Source organism: Cheilinus undulatus, linkage group 9, assembly GCF_018320785.1.
Source record: "Cheilinus undulatus linkage group 9, ASM1832078v1, whole genome shotgun sequence".
In the NCBI taxonomy this organism is placed as follows: domain Eukaryota; kingdom Metazoa; phylum Chordata; class Actinopteri; order Labriformes; family Labridae; genus Cheilinus; species Cheilinus undulatus.
This window is the reverse complement of record NC_054873.1, coordinates 20312602-20329387: the sequence shown is the minus strand read 5'-3', so window position 1 is coordinate 20329387 and position 16786 is coordinate 20312602. Positions and strand designations below refer to the sequence as shown.

General features: G+C 39.1%; 1 protein-coding gene across 2 annotated transcripts in view; it reads left to right on the top strand.

Annotated features, from left to right (window-relative positions):
* The window catches only part of LOC121514982 (disintegrin and metalloproteinase domain-containing protein 10-like), a 29297-nt gene that overhangs the window by 7525 nt on the left and 4986 nt on the right, over positions 1–16786 (top strand). Inside the window, exons 3-15 of one of the 2 annotated variants that reach the window (XM_041795488.1) lie at positions 2224–2342; positions 2450–2608; positions 3158–3258; positions 4672–4821; positions 9594–9686; positions 9771–9954; positions 10312–10475; positions 10592–10775; positions 13618–13765; positions 13879–14062; positions 14170–14278; positions 14393–14613; positions 14707–14833. In XM_041795488.1, the coding sequence (XP_041651422.1) occupies positions 2224–2342; positions 2450–2608; positions 3158–3258; positions 4672–4821; positions 9594–9686; positions 9771–9954; positions 10312–10475; positions 10592–10775; positions 13618–13765; positions 13879–14062; positions 14170–14278; positions 14393–14613; positions 14707–14833 (1943 nt within the window). Of the gene's footprint in view, positions 1–2223; positions 2343–2449; positions 2609–3157; positions 3259–4668; positions 4822–9593; positions 9687–9770; positions 9955–10311; positions 10476–10591; positions 10776–13617; positions 13766–13878; positions 14063–14169; positions 14279–14392; positions 14614–14706; positions 14834–16786 lie in introns of both variants that reach the window. The other variant, XM_041795486.1, reaches the window with a different exon arrangement.

Here is a 16786-nt window from a genome sequence, read left to right as displayed (position 1 = left end):
AAAGCTTTTACTATGAGGTGACATGGACCCTCTGCTACTTGCAGTGTTTACCCCAGGGTTTTTTTTTTTTTATGTATGGGGTGGTGGCCCGGTATTTTTTATTTATCCTCTATTTTTTCCGTTTTTATTATTTTTTTGATTATAAATGTATTAATTCTACCAGTTATTTAAAAAAAAAAAAGTTATATCAAATGATTATTCTTGTGTGTATGCACACAGTCTCACAACCCAAATTCTGGATTCCTGCTTGTTGAATTAACCCCCTGAACCTTGCATTGTTGTACACGACAAGGAGAGATGTGTTATTCAAAGTTGAATAACTTTAGAACTATAAATCATAGCCACTTGTTTTTCCTTTGAAAGCCCTGAGTTATGACAATGATGCTATCTACGTCATCTTAGCTGATACACAACATTTCCTAGCAGTCATGGAACCTGGGTGACTTTCCTGGGTCTTCTAAGATTAAATCCACACCAATAGCTCCGATATTAAACATCTCTTTATCCATTTTATAATCCATTTTTCGGTCGTCCCTTTCCCTAGCGGCTAATGCTGTCCGCCATATTGTCTGTTTGTATCCCACAGTGCATTGTGACTGGGCTGTGACAACCAATGGCAGGTTGTTCTGTTATTATGTCATGCTTTGCCAAACAGCTCGTGTGCAAACACTGAGAAACTGAAGGAGATGGCCTAAATGACTCACAAAGGAGAGAAAGAGACACAGAGCGACTGTGTGTTCCTCTGGCACTGCAAACAGGAATTGCTTTGAATAATGCCTCAAATTTTTAGGGCTGACAGCTTCAATTTGATTGGTCAATTAATTGATCGAAAAGCTTTATTCCAACCAAGATCACCCTGGTCAGGTTTGTTTTGGGGTTTTTTTTTGGTAAAAATTGGAATATTTTGAAGACTTTATGTCAAAGAATGGTATTTCTTTTTTCACTTTTTGGCACCCAAGACATAAGAGATCATGTTTGTGCAAAAGAAACTTTAGTCACTATTGTTTACTGTGTGTAATACATGAAAATCTTTGAGTTTTAATTTCTATGTAGTTTTTTTCTTTTGTCTTTATAGTCCCATCTCTTTTTTTTAATGTTCAAGTGAAATTACTGCAGGACATATATTCTCAAAGCCCCAAAAAAAGAATGTTGAGAGCTTGACTGTGCACCACAGGGTTGATGTTTTACAAGCTTTTAAAGACAAAAAGTCCAGGCGAGATACAGTGGTTAAAAAAGTAGCATAGGGGTCAGAAGTTTAATATGCCACACTATGTTACTTTGTCCAGCAGTTGAAAAGAAGTTTTTGTTGATGGAGAGGGGGCAACAAAAGAAGGACACAGACTTAACTTTTACCCAGGTAAAAGTCAGACAGCTTCTAAAGGATGACGTATTTCTTTCATCGATCTGACCAACTGACTGCTTCAACCAAGAGAGTTACTGTCAGGTGTCAGAGCTATAACAAATAGAAAGGAGGTAGTAAATAATTCCTTCCAGATCAACAGAAAGCAGGGTTTCTATTAAACAAAATCAAACTCAGAATGACAAAGTAAAATATTGATGTACTGGTCAGCACCATCCGTACTATTTTTGCACTAAAACAGCTGCATGCCTCCATGCATAGTGTGTCAGTTTCTAAAATAAGTAATAAAAGCCAGCAGGCAAACAAAAGCAGTCTCTTTCATTAATGTTATTTATGTAGAATATGAATTACAGAGGGTGCATGGCAGCACAGAGGTAAGAAGGTTCCTGGTTCGCTTCCTGGTCAGGGCCTTTCTGTGCAGAGTTTGCTTGTTCTTCCCGTGCATGTGTGGGGTTCTCTCCTAGGTACTGCCTTTTCCTCCCACCACCAAAGACATGCTGGGTAGGTTAATTGGTGACTCTAATTTGGTCGTAGGTGTGAGTGTGCCCGCTTGTTTGTCTCTATATGTCAGGCCTGTGATTGCCTGGCGACCAGTCCAGGGTGTACCCTGCTTTTTGCCCAATGATAGCTGGGATAGGCTGCAGCCCCCCTGTGACCCCCAACGGGATAAATGGTATAGAAAAAGGATGGATGGATAAATTACCGACATTGTGCCATTTTAAAGCATGTGGCATCTAAAGAATCAGACTCAAAATCTTGACATCCGTAGTCAGCTTGCACTTATCTGCCAGGTTTTATTTGTGATAAATGCCAGCCTTGTCTTTTTTCCTCTGTTGCTTATAGTTTCATCTCTTTATTTTTAGGCATTTTAATTTACGAATGAAGAGGGATACCAAGCTGTTTTCCCAAGATTTGAAGGTGGAAGTTTCGGGACAAGAGGTTCCATTTGATACCTCACATATCTACACTGGAGAAATCTATGGTATGATTGATCTTTTTAAGGTAGTTTGTGGCTACAATCATGTGATTGGAAGTATTTTTTAAAACCATTGAAGCAAAATATATCTGATAATGTGATCTGATTCCTAGGTGAGAAAGGTACTCTAACTCATGGTGCCATTGTTGATGGTAAGTTTGAAGGCTTCATTCAAAGTTACCATGGCACCTACTACGTGGAGCCCGCTGAGAGGTATCTGGAGGGTAAAGATGTGCCCTTCCATTCTGTCATCTATCACGAAGACGACATACGTGAGTCCCTGCCAACCTTGGCTACACAAACACTTTGACAGGCAATTTTCTTGTAATCACATAGTATGTGTAATTGTATGCACGTAAAAGAAAATGTGTGATGGAGAAAGTGCAAGCATAGGGCAGCTGAGCTGATAGAGGCAGGTTGGTGTGATCGCCCTCCAGGGATCACAGATACCCACAGTGCTCATTAGCTGAGTTACATGATCTTTCTCTCGGGCTACGGGCTCGTTTTAACAGACTTTATAATGTTGGTACTGCTAGTGAGCACTGAGCTTCCTCCACTACACTGGCATCCCCTAATTTGAAATCATCTGTGTACATATAGTACGTGGCTGAGGGGCAAATTAAACACAAACGTGGGACGAATTGCTAATGAGAACGAAAGCAAAGTAACAGCTCACATTGCAAAGCTAGGCTCAAGTGTTCTGTAAGTACATCCTTTAGCTGATCGCGAATAGAGCCAGAAATAGAGTGACTCAGGGGGTTAAGCAGCTATCATTGTCTTCCATAATCCTGACAGTGTTGTGTCTGCTTTTTTTCACTCAGACTACCCGCACAAGTATGGCCCAGAGGGAGGCTGTGCTGATAGCTCAGTGTTTGAAAAGATGAAGAAGTACCAATCCTCAGCTGTCGAGGAGCCACCCAAGGTGAGCTCATCTACACACCACAGGAAAACCCTCCAGTTTTCAATAGAGAGTTTAGTTTGTAGTCAGGGTTAGAGGTCCACATGGATGCCTGTTAAAAGTCTACAAGTGAACTTCAATGCTATCATGATTTGTCAGAAAAGCCTTTCACCACTTAGTTGGCTGTCTACACAATAAATTGGTCCTTAGAAAACTTTGTTGTTGCTAATCGTTTTATGCTTGATTAATTGACTGTGCTTATTTCATGAATAAAGGAAGAAATTCTCGACTAAGGTTTAACATGTGAAGAGTAATTAAGCACAAAGCTGTGCAGTCTTACAAGGTTAAAACTTTTCTCTTTTACCTCTCTTTTCACTCAAAATAATGCATCAAACAGATTTAGTTTACAGGGGATAATATATAAGCAGTCATTTTTGTTAACATCTTCATTTTGCTTTGGACTTTTTATGATGTAATTTGGGAGGATTTAATTTGTTGGACTCTAGAAAAATTAGTTGCTACTTCCTACAGTGGCTAAAGGAGAGCCATATAAATAAATATGTAATTAACAGAAAAGCCAGGGATTTATCAATATTCACATTTTGTTCAACCTACTGCAGGACAAGAATAATGTTGTTTTGAGCAGTACTATTAAGTTTATCATAAAGAATAATTCTCCAGACAGAATCTTAAGAAATTAGCAGAAAATATGAAAAATACGAATATGATATATAGTAATTTCAAAATAGGTGTGCAGTTTCAGGATGTTCCTAACAGAGCGAGTACTCTTTGTTCCAATCTCCAATATCCAATTTTCAATACATTCATTTAGAGATTCATAAATGAATTAAAAATATTTGAAGGATACCTTTTTTTATCTTATTAATGGGTATTCTCTTTGGATAGAACACTTCTGGGTTGGCTGTATTTTTTTGCTGTAGTGTTGTGGGAAAATAATCATTGCTGTTCAATCCAGGTGAAAAGACATATCTAGGTGCAGGTGTTACTGTTCTCATAAAGAAAATGAATGTGCATATAGGAGACACATCACAGTAGCTTATTCTTTGTGAGCTCTCAGGAAATGATAGATGGATACATGTTTTATAAAGTGAAAAATCCCCCCCTCCTAGTAAAAAAAATGGCTCACTTTGCATAATAAAATCTATAAAATCTTTTAGATTATTATTTTATTATTTTTAACATTTTTGTGCTATTTCTAGAGGTATTTCCCCCCTCTTCCTTCATAATGTTCTTGTATGGTACATATAGAGAACATGTTCTTTTGCTGCACTTGATGGAACATACTGTAGCTGAAAAACCACTGCCTAAACATACCGGACATTATTTATTTAGCCACTGTTTGGTAGGAAATGCTATATATATGTTTTATTTAACCATCTATTTCCTCGTCTCCATCCCTGGTGCTGCTCACAGCAGGAGCTCCACACTGAAACGGCATTTAATGAACCTGTGCTGCTGAGGAAGAAGAGGATGGCCCAGGCTGAGAAAAACACCTGCCAGCTTTTTATTCAGACCGACCACCTCTTCTACAAGTACTACAAGACCAGAGAGGCTGTCATCTCTCAGGTAACACTCAGCCAGTTACTCACCTGACACTTCCTCCTGCAGTGCTTGAGGGATTAGATTCACACAGCTAGTTGGTAGGATTTGTGTCTGATGTTGGCAGAGTGGTATATTTTTAACCAGCAGCAACATCTAAGAGTGTAAAGACTAATTAGTAGTGGAGTAATGAGGCCTTTATTCTGTGTGAGGAGTGCATCATAACACTTACAAAAGAGGAAAAAAAAAACATTTAAAATATCACTTGTGAGTTATGTTCGTTTTACACTTTGAGATTCAAACTCAGAGCTTAGGAGAATGCTCATCAAAAAGGTTTAAGCTAGAATCTTTAAACCTAAGGTCATTAAATGTCTTACAACACCCACCTTTTTTGATGTCTCAAATTTTAGATTCTACATTGACTTAGACATATCTAAATACGAAACAAATCTACAAATTTAGTTTGCGTTATAGGACCAGTTTTAGTCTGCAAAAACTCATTACATTTTAGTCATCACTTTTGGACAGTACATTTTTTCTTGGGCTGCTAAAATAGCTAATTGATTTAGATTATTGGCACACAAAAAAACTTCATAATATTTAACACAAATTTATCACACTGGCATCATACATTACCGTTTCTAGAGTTGTCCACTGTAGCTTTCTAAACTTGATTGAAAAAAAAAAACATTTTTTGATCTTTTGGTTTGTATATTTTTATACATCTGATGATAAGCACCATCAAGGACTGATTGTTGAGACATTTTAATCTCTAACTTTATCTCTCCAGGGGATGACACACATACAGACACAAGCACACTTACGAGCATGCAGTGATATGCTGATGTATGCTACATCTTAATGTTAATACATCTACTACTATGTGAACTTCTTCCTGTCACTGTTTCAAAACCTTGTTAAAAAGTTCTGATGCTGCTCAAAAGCATGATTTGTGTGATGAAAACTGATTCATGACAAGTGACAACATGACCTTTCAGACTAAAGAAACACTGACAAAGAGAACGAGACATTAGGTTTTGGGAGGATAAGGGGGGGTGCCAACTGACAAGAGTAACAGATCAGATAAAAATGAACAGTGAAGTCACTGTGGCTGACACCTTCCAGTCGGTTGGTTGGTTATTTGATGGGCTCTCATCTGACCAAGATCCTGCTTGTCAGTTGATCACATGCGTACTTATGTGCGTGTGAAAACAAAATGACAGGAGCGCAGCTGACTGAATGAGAGGCGCACAGCTGGAGACAGATAAGAGCAATTCAGCACTTGGCAATCACGGTGGGGGGCACACAAAGTGATGCAGAACACTTAATATTCTGATTATTTCACAGCTGTTATCCTGTAAATAACTTGGAAACAACACGTCTTAGACTCAACATGAAGGTACAGGATGTTTGTATAGAAGTGGGGCTGAGTGTCTCTGCTACCCTCTGTCAGAGCCTCATCTCCCATGGCCTGTTTAATTAACTGGTTTGAAAATGCATGTATTAAGTCCTTTTGTCATCTCATTAAAAAAAACACATCAGCATCAGTGTCTGTTACAAACAGACAGAGAGCAGAAGAGAGACAAGACGATGCCTTCTTGTCATTACGTCCCAACCAGTGAACTTTTTTCCCCCTTCACCTTGGTAAATAAATGTTTCATGCTGTCTGATATATGCTTGTAAAAGATACAGCACAGGCTGGAACAGGTGATTCTGTTAACAGTTAACATTATGAATTAATACAAACAATAAACTGAGGCTATTTTATAGGCTATATGATGCTAAATAGTTATCATGCTGAGATCACAGAAATCATATGATAGATGGCGACTGAGTCAGCTGTCATTTTAGTACAACAGAATGAGGGGAAAAATAATTAATGGTGCTCCATAAAGCTTTATGTTCATTTTTTAGGTTGACTAAGGGCTGAACGATTTTGAGAAATGATCTAATTGTGATTTTTTTCCCAATCATTGTGATTGCGATTTGGTACGCAATTACACCTTAATTCTTTTATTCCTAAACAAGGGTTGAACAATTCTTTAGAAATATCTAATTCTGATTTTGACTCGTGTTGCACATTGGTTATGAATTGTTGCATTGAAGGGTTTTTCTCATTCTCATATTTAATGAGGTAGGATATTGATCACTTTGGGAGTCTTTGGGAGTCAGTGTCATTTTGACACTTGATTGATTGCATGATATGTCATGCACAACATTTCTGCTGCAAAAAAAGTTTAAATGTACTATTTTTACACAAATTTCAGGTCAAAGAAATATTGCACTTTCTGCGATTTGAAAATTGCAGCAGGCCATATTGCGATTTAATCTAATTTTTCGATTAATTGCCCAGCCCAAGGTTGACTACAGGCATAGAAATCACTCTTAATTATGTAAAGAGCGGCTTAAAACACAGCATGATAATGATTGTACACAACCATGATAAATGTTTTTTTTTTTTATTAATATTTTTGTAATACACACTTACTTTTTTAGCCAAAAGTGAAGTGACAGGATTGTTGCCAAATTTTCAAATGAGGGTCAAAAAGGGGTCCTTTTATATAGTTTATGTAATTGGATATGGGTGGTGGTGGGTATATTTCTTTTCCTTTGTCTTTATGCCAAACAAAACCAATTGTGTCTCCTACTATAGCTTCATATTCTTAGAATTATATTGAATTTTATGATATTGAGAGCCTTCATAGTCATTTTTGGGGGGCACTGTTCTGTCCTTTTTCCAAATACAGGAAAATATATATATGTGTGTGTGTGTGTGTGTGTGTGTGTATATATATACACACATATATATATATGTGTGCTTAACAAATTTATTAGACCAGCTGTTACAAAAACGAGAAAACATGAATATTTTAGAAATCTTTCAAAATCTTGTTTAAAACTGAAAATGTTATTGTTATTTATTTGGCAAATAACAAACGAAGACAACTAAATAGTCCTTTTTCACACATAATAACCAAAAAACTTCATTTTTTGTATGGCCTCCTTTGGCCTTGATAACAGCTTGCATTCTTGCTGGCATTGTTTTTATGTACTTTTCCACAGTCTCTTTTGTTATTGAATTCCAAATAGTTTCCAGCTATTCCCACAGACTTGCTTTAGATGAAACTTTTGTGCCATCAATCTTTGAATCTACTAAATCCCAAATTTGTTCAGTAGAATTCAAATCTGGACTTTGAATTGGCCAGTCCATCAGTTCCAGTAATCCGAATACTTTTTCTTGGTCAAATAGTCTCTGCACAGCTTTGAAATATGCTTGGGGTTATTGTCTTGTTGGTATATGAACCCACGACCAATCAGATTCAGTCCAGAAGGGATTCCATGATGCACTAAGATGTTGTGGTAGACGTTCTTGTTCATGATACCGTCCATTTTCCCTCATTTGCCCACGCTGTGGGTGCAGTGCATCTGTCATCAAAACGTTCTCCAGCTTTTCTGTGGACATAAACACGACCATTATGACCGAAGAGTTCAAACTTGGACTCGTCCATCCAGAGTACCTTCTTCCAGTCATCAACAGTCCAGTGTTTGTGCTCCCTGGCAAACCTGAGGCATTTCTGGATGTTTGCAGGCCTCAATAATGGCAGCTATTTCTCCCTTTAAGCCTTGTTCCATCAGTCGTCTGCTTATGGTCATTCTGGAGACTTTCTCAGACTGCTGATCTAGAAGCATTCATCTCTGCCTGAAGATCAGCAGTGGTCTTCCTTCTGTCTCTAGGACTTGAGGTGTCTGACATCTGCTTTCATTTCCTGCCTCTTCCTTGGTGCATTTTGTAAGTACCAGTCTCGGCAATTGACTCCAAAGCATACTTGACCACACTGTGAGAACACTTTATGTCTTTCCCTATTTGTCTCAGAGACCATCCAGCATCATGAAGTGCTTTAATACGGACTCTTTAATTTTCAGTGAGCTCTCCACGTTTTATCAATTTGAACAGGAATGAGGAATTTCAAACTGAATTCATCTTTTTATACCCAAGTTTGAGCTGGCTCACTGGGCTTCTCTGAGAAGTCAGAAATTAATCAAGCAGAACAGTCAACCACTAAAACTAATTTTTCTGTTCAAGAATGCAAATACATAACTATAATTTGACATATTAATCAAGAAATAATAATGTGCTTTACTATTTTTTCAGTTTTTTTGTAAATCAGTAAATTTGAAAATTCATGGATAACAATAATAATGATATTTTAGCATTAAAAATATCATTTGGGTTAAAGAGCTTCTACATATTGGTGTATTAACCATTGCAGAAACATAAAAAATGATTTTGGTAATTATCAATGCTGTTAATTTAGGGCAGCTGTGGCAAACACCTTACTTTGAGTGGTGGTCTAATAAATTTGTTAAGCACTGTGTGTGTGTGTGTGTGTGTGTGGGTGGGTGGGTGGGTGTGTGTGTGTAAATATATATAAGTATGTATGTATATATATGGAGGGACAGATCCACTCCTTGTTGCTGCGTTCAGATTTAAAGGGCATATGCAGGGACATATTATGGGAGCCATGTTTGCCCTACAGCTTCTTTCACAAAAGCCTTTAATGGGATATTTTGGTATTTTTGAAGTTGGGTTGTATAAGCCTGACTAATGTTTCTACTCTTGCCAAGTATCTCATACAACTCAACTTCAAATCTACGGAAATATCCCTCAAAGTGTATTCCTGAGAAGCTTGATCTAGTTCTAGATAATTCTACTAAAAAATTATAATTATACTCTTTGATTTGTACTTCAGCTATATGGGGTTAAAGTGCCTTTCTTTTTTTCTGCATCTTATCCCCAGATCTCCAGTCATGTCAAGGCCATTGATGCCATCTATCAGGGCACAGACTTCATGGGCATTCGAAACATCAGCTTCATGGTGAAAAGGATCAGGGTGAGTACTGTGTTGATTTTTTATCCATACGCTTACACTCAGATACTGTCCCATATGCTCATCCTTCTCCTTTTTCTTATGTAGATAAACACCACCAGTGACGAGAGGGACAGGTCCAACCCTTTTCGCTTTGCCAACATCGGGGTAGAGAAGTTCCTGGAGCTGAATTCAGAGCAGAACCATGACGACTACTGCTTAGCTTATGTTTTTACTGACAGAGACTTTGATGACGGGGTCTTGGGTCTTGCCTGGGTTGGAGCCCCATCAGGTACAAAAACACATTGTATCATCTTTAGTCAACAACTGATGCTGACATTTTAAAAGCACGATACAACATTGATCTTCTTTCATTATATGCACTGTTAAGAACTTTTAATTCACTGTGGGAGGATGTTTGTCTCATGCCAGTGATGAAAAACAAAACTGAATTATCTAACATGGAAAAATATTGAAAACTTAGGCTTATTATGTTTTGAAGTAGGGCATTCAGACATGTGCACATTAGCTGACAAAATGTATTGGAATACATCAAATTGCCTCTCTTTTAGGAGGTGAAATCCTTCATGTCTTAAAGCTTTGATTTGAAAGACGGTGTGCTCCAACTTCTGCATTTTTCCTTTCCCAGGGAGCTCCGGAGGCATCTGTGAAAAAAGTAAGCTCTACTCCGACGGAAAGAAGAAATCTCTCAACACTGGTATAATCACTGTACAGAACTATGCCTCCCACGTACCTCCTAAAGTCTCCCATATCACTTTTGCACATGAAGTAGGACACAACTTTGGATCCCCGGTGAGTTACTTAGGCGTGCTACATTTCATGCATGGCAAGGAGGAATTTATTAGCCTTTTGAACTCTGTCCCTTCTTCTTTTAAATTGAAATTTTTCTTTCTCTGTCTCACTCTCAGCACGACTCTGGATCTGAGTGCACCCCCGGAGAAGCCAAGAGCCAAGACAAGAAGGAGAAGGGCAATTACATCATGTATGCAAGAGCTACATCTGGAGACAAGCTCAACAACAATAAGTTCTCCATCTGTAGCGTGCGCAACATCAGCCAGGTGTTGGAGAAGAAGAGGGGGAACTGTTTTGTTGGTACGTTTTACAAGTATTGCCAAATCTGTGAAAAAATCTTAAGGTGTCTTTATAATACAGCCTACAGTCTAGTTCTATTTTGCTCTCTCTCTACTAATGAGTGTGGAAGACTTCAACCCTAGTGCCTCAGTTAATGATTTAATTCCAGCCAACTAGAAATGCTCCATCAAGTTTTTAAGCTTTGAGAAGTATTCTGGCTTTAGTCTAGTGTTATTTTAACAAGGGATACATTGGTATCTAATGATATCAACTAGGGATGCACGATCCACTTTTTTACAGTTCCGATCCAATTCCGATAAATATGTGCCGATACCAATACTGATTCCGATATATTTTAACTATTATTGTTGTTGGTATAATGTGTGAGGTTACATGAGGCTGTAGTAAACCACCCAGCTCCTCTTATTAAAAAGCAAAAAAAATACAAAAATGAATTGAACTTAAATGTATTCCAAACAAATTTATTTGAACTACTACTAAAAAATAAATATCAGCATTATCCAAAAAACAACAACAACTGAGTATAAGTTATAAATCCCTGTCTATAATGCTCTTTAATGAACCCCCCGCCACTAGAGACTGCTGTAGCTTCAGTTAATGGCCACAGCCTTCCTCCCTGACCCTTCACCGGATATAAACAATGAGGAGTACGGCGGTGGCTAATGGCTAACCTGTTAGGGTATAGTAGGAAGACTGCGGTATGACAGTTTTCCAAAGTAGTAAATGGAGATAAAGTGGTATGTGGGCTATCGAGGGTTAAGCTCACGTATAGCTACTCACCCGAAGTGAAAAGAGGCCAAATATCAAAGCACGATATTAATCTGCAAAGAGGAACAAAGGCGGGTGGCGCTAGCTTTCAATGCTAGCGCCGCCCATTATCAGGATAAGCTCTTCATTTAGGAGCTTGGACATTTGAGGGAGTTCTAAGTAGAGCCATTGCTGTATTGCATCAAAAGGAGCCAGTTCAGGTGGTCGGGCACCTGACTGGGGTGCCTCCTGGACATATTAGGTACACCTTGCTAGTACCAGCTTGGAAACCCTTTTGCCTTCAGAACTGCCTTAATTCTTTCTGGCATAGTTTTGAGAGTTTGGTCCACATTGACATGATAGCATCAAACAGTTGCTGCAGATTTGTTCAGTGGTTGTGGAACCATTAAATCTGCAAAGTTGTAATTTCAGACATCAGCATCTGTATAAATCTTTTCCATCTGGCTTGACAGAGTGTGTTCCATCCAGCCCTGTAGCTGCCTGGACAGCAAACGGGATATGTCACTAGCTGGATGCTAGTGCTAAATAAATACTCAAGTCGAGAAATCCCCTGACTGCATTAATCTGTGTGGTACACATTGTGTACACAGACATTGACTTGGCCACTCCAAAACCTTACTTTTTTTTTTTTTGAGCCATTCAGAGGTGGACTTGCTGGTATGTTTCATGACGGTGTCCTGCTGCATAACCCAAGATTGCTTGAGCTTGAGGGCACTGGCCGGATGTTGGCCTTCAGGATTTTCTGGTAGACAGCAGAATTTATTGTTCCATCAATCACAGCAAGTTGTCCAGGTCCTGAAGCAGCAAAGCAGCCCCAGACAATCACATTGCCACCACCATGTTTGACTGTTGGCATGATGTTCTTTTTATCAAATACTATGTTATTTTTATGCTAGATGTAACGGGCCGCACACCTTCCAAAAAGTTCAACTTTGTCTCGTCAGTCTACAGAATATCTCTTCAAAGGTCTTGGGGATCATCAAGATGTTTCCTGGCAAATGTGAGACGAGCCTTTGTGCTCATTTTGGTCAGCAGTGGCTTTGGCCTTGGAACTCTACCATGGATGCTGTTTTTGCCCAGTGTCTTTTTTATGGTTGAGTCATGAACTCTGACCTTAACTGAGGCCAGTGAGGCCTGCAGTTCTTTGGATGTCATTCTGGGTTCTTTTGTGACCTCCTGGATGAGTTGTCGTTGCACTATTGGAGTCATTTTGGTTGGCCGACCACCCCTGGGGAAGGTTCACCACTGTTCCCAGTTTTCTACATTTGTGGATAAAGGCTCTGACCGCGGTTCATTGGAGTCCCAAAGCCTTGGAAATGGCTTTGTAACCTTTTCCAGACTGATAGATTTAAATCACTTTGTTTCTTATTTGTTCTTGCATTTCTTTAGATCGTGTCATGATGTGTTTCTTTTAGAGAGCTTGTAGCCTGTTTCACTTTGTCTGACAGCTTCTATTTAAGTGATATCTTGAGTCAACAAATCTGGTGGTAATCAGGCCTGGGTGTGGCCAGTGAAATTGAACTCAGCTTTCCAAGAACCGTGGTTAATCACAGTTAACTCATGATTTCACAAGGGCGGGCAATTACTTTTTCACATAGGGCCAGATAAGTTTTGATTTTTTTCCCTTAATAGATAAAATCATCATTTATAAGCTGCATTTTATATTTACTTGGGTTGTCTTTGTGATATATTAACATTGGTTTGATGATCCAAAACAATTAAGTGTGATAAATATGCAGAAAAAATCAGGAATCAGAAAGGAAGCAAATACATTTTTACGGCACTGTACTTCTTAACCGTAAACAATTGTTTTGGCCTGGTAACTCTAATCCCACTGCTCAGTCAGCCTTTAGCACTAACAGTTGAACAGTTTTCCTCAGCTTCCATGCTTTGTTTTTGCTTCTACTTTCAGATCAATAATTGTGTGATTTGACTTTTTGTGCTAACGACTAAAAATGTATGATAAACAGAGAATTTCTCTGAAAACTGTGTCATAACAAAACCAAAGTATGAAGCAACATTCTGTAATGATTTCTGAGCCAGTCTTCTTGTTTATTTTTCTTTTCCCAAACAGAGTCTGGCCAGCCCATCTGTGGTAACGGCTTGGTGGAGCCAGGAGAGGAGTGTGACTGTGGCTACAGTGATCAGTGTAGAGACCAGTGCTGCTATGACGCCAACCAGGGTGACAACAAGTGCAAGTTAAAACCTAACAAAGTCTGCAGGTAGATGGATGTATCTATTTTACCTTTTTTTAAAGCTGATCATTTCTGTTTTTATGATTAATTTCCACCTGATTATTTGTGAGTACTTTCTGATCATTTGTCTCTCTCATCAGTCCCAGCCAGGGTCCTTGTTGTACTGCTGAGTGCACCTATAAGGGCGGTAACGAGAAGTGCAGGGAGGACTCTGAGTGTGCTCACCAGGGTATGTGTAACGGAGTGAGCGCCCAATGCCCAGCGTCTGAGCCCAAGGCCAACTTCACTGCTTGTCATGGAGAGACTCAAGTCTGCCTCAACGGAGTAAGTGTCCCAAGACTTCACACCTAGAGCTACCAGTTGTTATAGCAACTTCATATTCATAGCAGTCAGTATCTGATCTGGCCTGTGCTCGTGTTCCTCCCCCGCAGGGTTGCTCTGGCTCCATCTGTGAGAAGTACGGACTTGAGGCGTGTACGTGTGCCAGCCAAGATGGCAAAGATGAGACTGAGCTGTGCCATGTTTGCTGCATGGAGAAGAGTGAGTCATGTACCTTTTTTCCTACACCTTGATGAATCATTTCTTTTTAAGATGTTTTATATTCTGTCTTTGTCATTAAATCTGTGTTAACTGTCTGATCACTATATCCCACAGTGAATCCCAACACGTGCAGCAGCACAGGATCAGAGCGTCTGGCTCGTTTCTTCAATAAGAAAGTTACCACACTGCCAGCGGGATCACCCTGCAATGACTTTAAGGGCTACTGTGATGTGTTTATGAAGTGCCGTCTGGTGGATGCAGACGGCCCGCTGGCCAGACTGAAGAAGGCCATCTTTAACCCCGAGCTCTACGAGAACATTGCAGAGTGGATTGTGGTATGCATCAACTTCCTTGTATTATATTATGGATTTGTAATTGTTATTTTTTTCGATTGATTGTTTTGATTCATGCTTCATCCTCTCCTCCAGGCTCATTGGTGGGCAGTGTTGTTGATGGGTATTGCTCTCATCATGCTCATGGCCGGCTTTATTAAGATCTGCAGCGTGCACACACCAAGCAGTAACCCCAAACTCCCCCCTCCCAAACCACTTCCAGGTGAGTCCAGAGATTTTCAAAGTAAATGCCATTAATTTACACTAGGCCCAAAAGCCTTATATTTAAAGTACAAAAGTTGTTGTGAGAATGAAGTGTCTTGACTGGTCCGTTGTTTAAACCACATGCACAAAATACCAACATCTTGCTTTAAGATGCTTACAAGCTCTAATTAAAAAAACACTAGGCAGAGTTGTTGGTAGATTAACCAGGTCTTGAGAGCCTCATGATTCAATCCTACCCAAGTTTAAATCTTAAACTATTGCCACTGAAGCTTTGGAAACAATGGGGGATTATCAGGAAGACCTGTACCAGAGTCTCCCATCCCCACAAAACTAAACATAAAAGACTACCTTGCTAGATTTGTCTGTTGTGTGAGGTGTGTTAGGAGGGATTTGATCAGCTTGAAGGGACATCTTGGCCACACTGATTTCAAATTGCAAATATTAAATATGCTCATTATTTTTGGTCCTGTTTCCTGCTGTGTGGAGGAACCCTGTAAGCAGCCAGGAACGCAAATTTTGGATTGTCAAATGAACAAAACAATAGCATATTGTGGAATGTGTTGACTGAAGGATGCACAATAACCAAAGCAATTTGATTTCTACTCCCCTTTGGCTTTCATCAACTCAAGAATCTTTTTCTTTGTATATTTCAGGGTAAATTATTATAAAAACTTCTACTACTCTCATTGTCTGCCATATTTGTTTACTCTACGGAAAGGAGTTCTAAAGAATGGATCTTTAATGGTGTGTTTCCACCAAGCCGTCCTGTTTGGTTCAGCACAGTTTGGAATGGTTTGGTACAGTAAACTCTGATCTTGCCTTCTTTTCCACAGCCAAAGCCTGTCCAGCCTGGCTCATAGTGTTGGGAATTCCAGCTCTTTTTAGAGCTCATTTGGCTCAGCTCAGTAACATGAGCTGGTCTGTTGGCTCCCAAACAGCTCTTCAGTAGGTACCATGTTGGCTTTTTATGTTTAGTAAACAAAAGCAGAAATGAAATGGGACCAGGTTTCTGTTGTTCATATAAAAGAGCAGGCTTTCAAACCCTGTGAGCAGCACATTACTATTGGTTTGTAACTTGTTGTCTTTAGCTGAGTAGTCTTTTCAAATTTATTTGCTAAACAGTATATCACCGTTTTCTTTAAAACCATTTTTATGACATCACGAGAGAGAAAAGCAGTTAATCTCAGTACAAGACGACACTTTTTTTCTTGTCTATTATTACCACTGTTACACAGGAACTGAAGATTCTTACAATCAACCAGTCAGATAAGATCGCTTGGTACCCCATCAAAAGGGTGCCAAATAATTAGTCTGGTACAGGTCAATCATTTGGGTACTACTTCCATCTTGTAACAGTGGAAATGCAAATAATTTTATACTTTACTGAACCAAACTGAACCAGACCACTTGATGATAACACAGCTTTAGCATCGGGTGATCTGTGCAGGTTATGTTGCTGCTGTCCACACACTGTATCAACAAAAAAGTTTGATCCATCATTATTTTTCTTCGTGTGTGTGGGGTGTCACCCTTTAATTTGCTACAATTTTCAAAATCTTTTAGTGTTTTATGAATGGCATTCTCAGGAAATCTTCAACATCTTGTTGCTAAGTTGGTCAAGGCTCAAAACAAAGTTAAATTTTAGGACCCAACCCAAAAATTATCAATTTAATTAAATAAAGCAGACAGTGTCACATGTTTAGGTCTACCATGACTAGAGCAGTGGTTCCCAATTGCTATGCTAAGGCACACTAGAAAATAACTTGCATGCTAACGTTATCGATTGCTACCAAAACTGGTGGCTAAGCTAATGTTAGAAAAACAGAAGCTAAAAACACTACAAACACCGATGTATGAAGCTAGCATCATCATCCTGGCAAATCATAGCTGACACAAGTATGAACCACTCCATCATGTTCTTTGGAAGTTTGTAACCATGTTGAATCCTCCA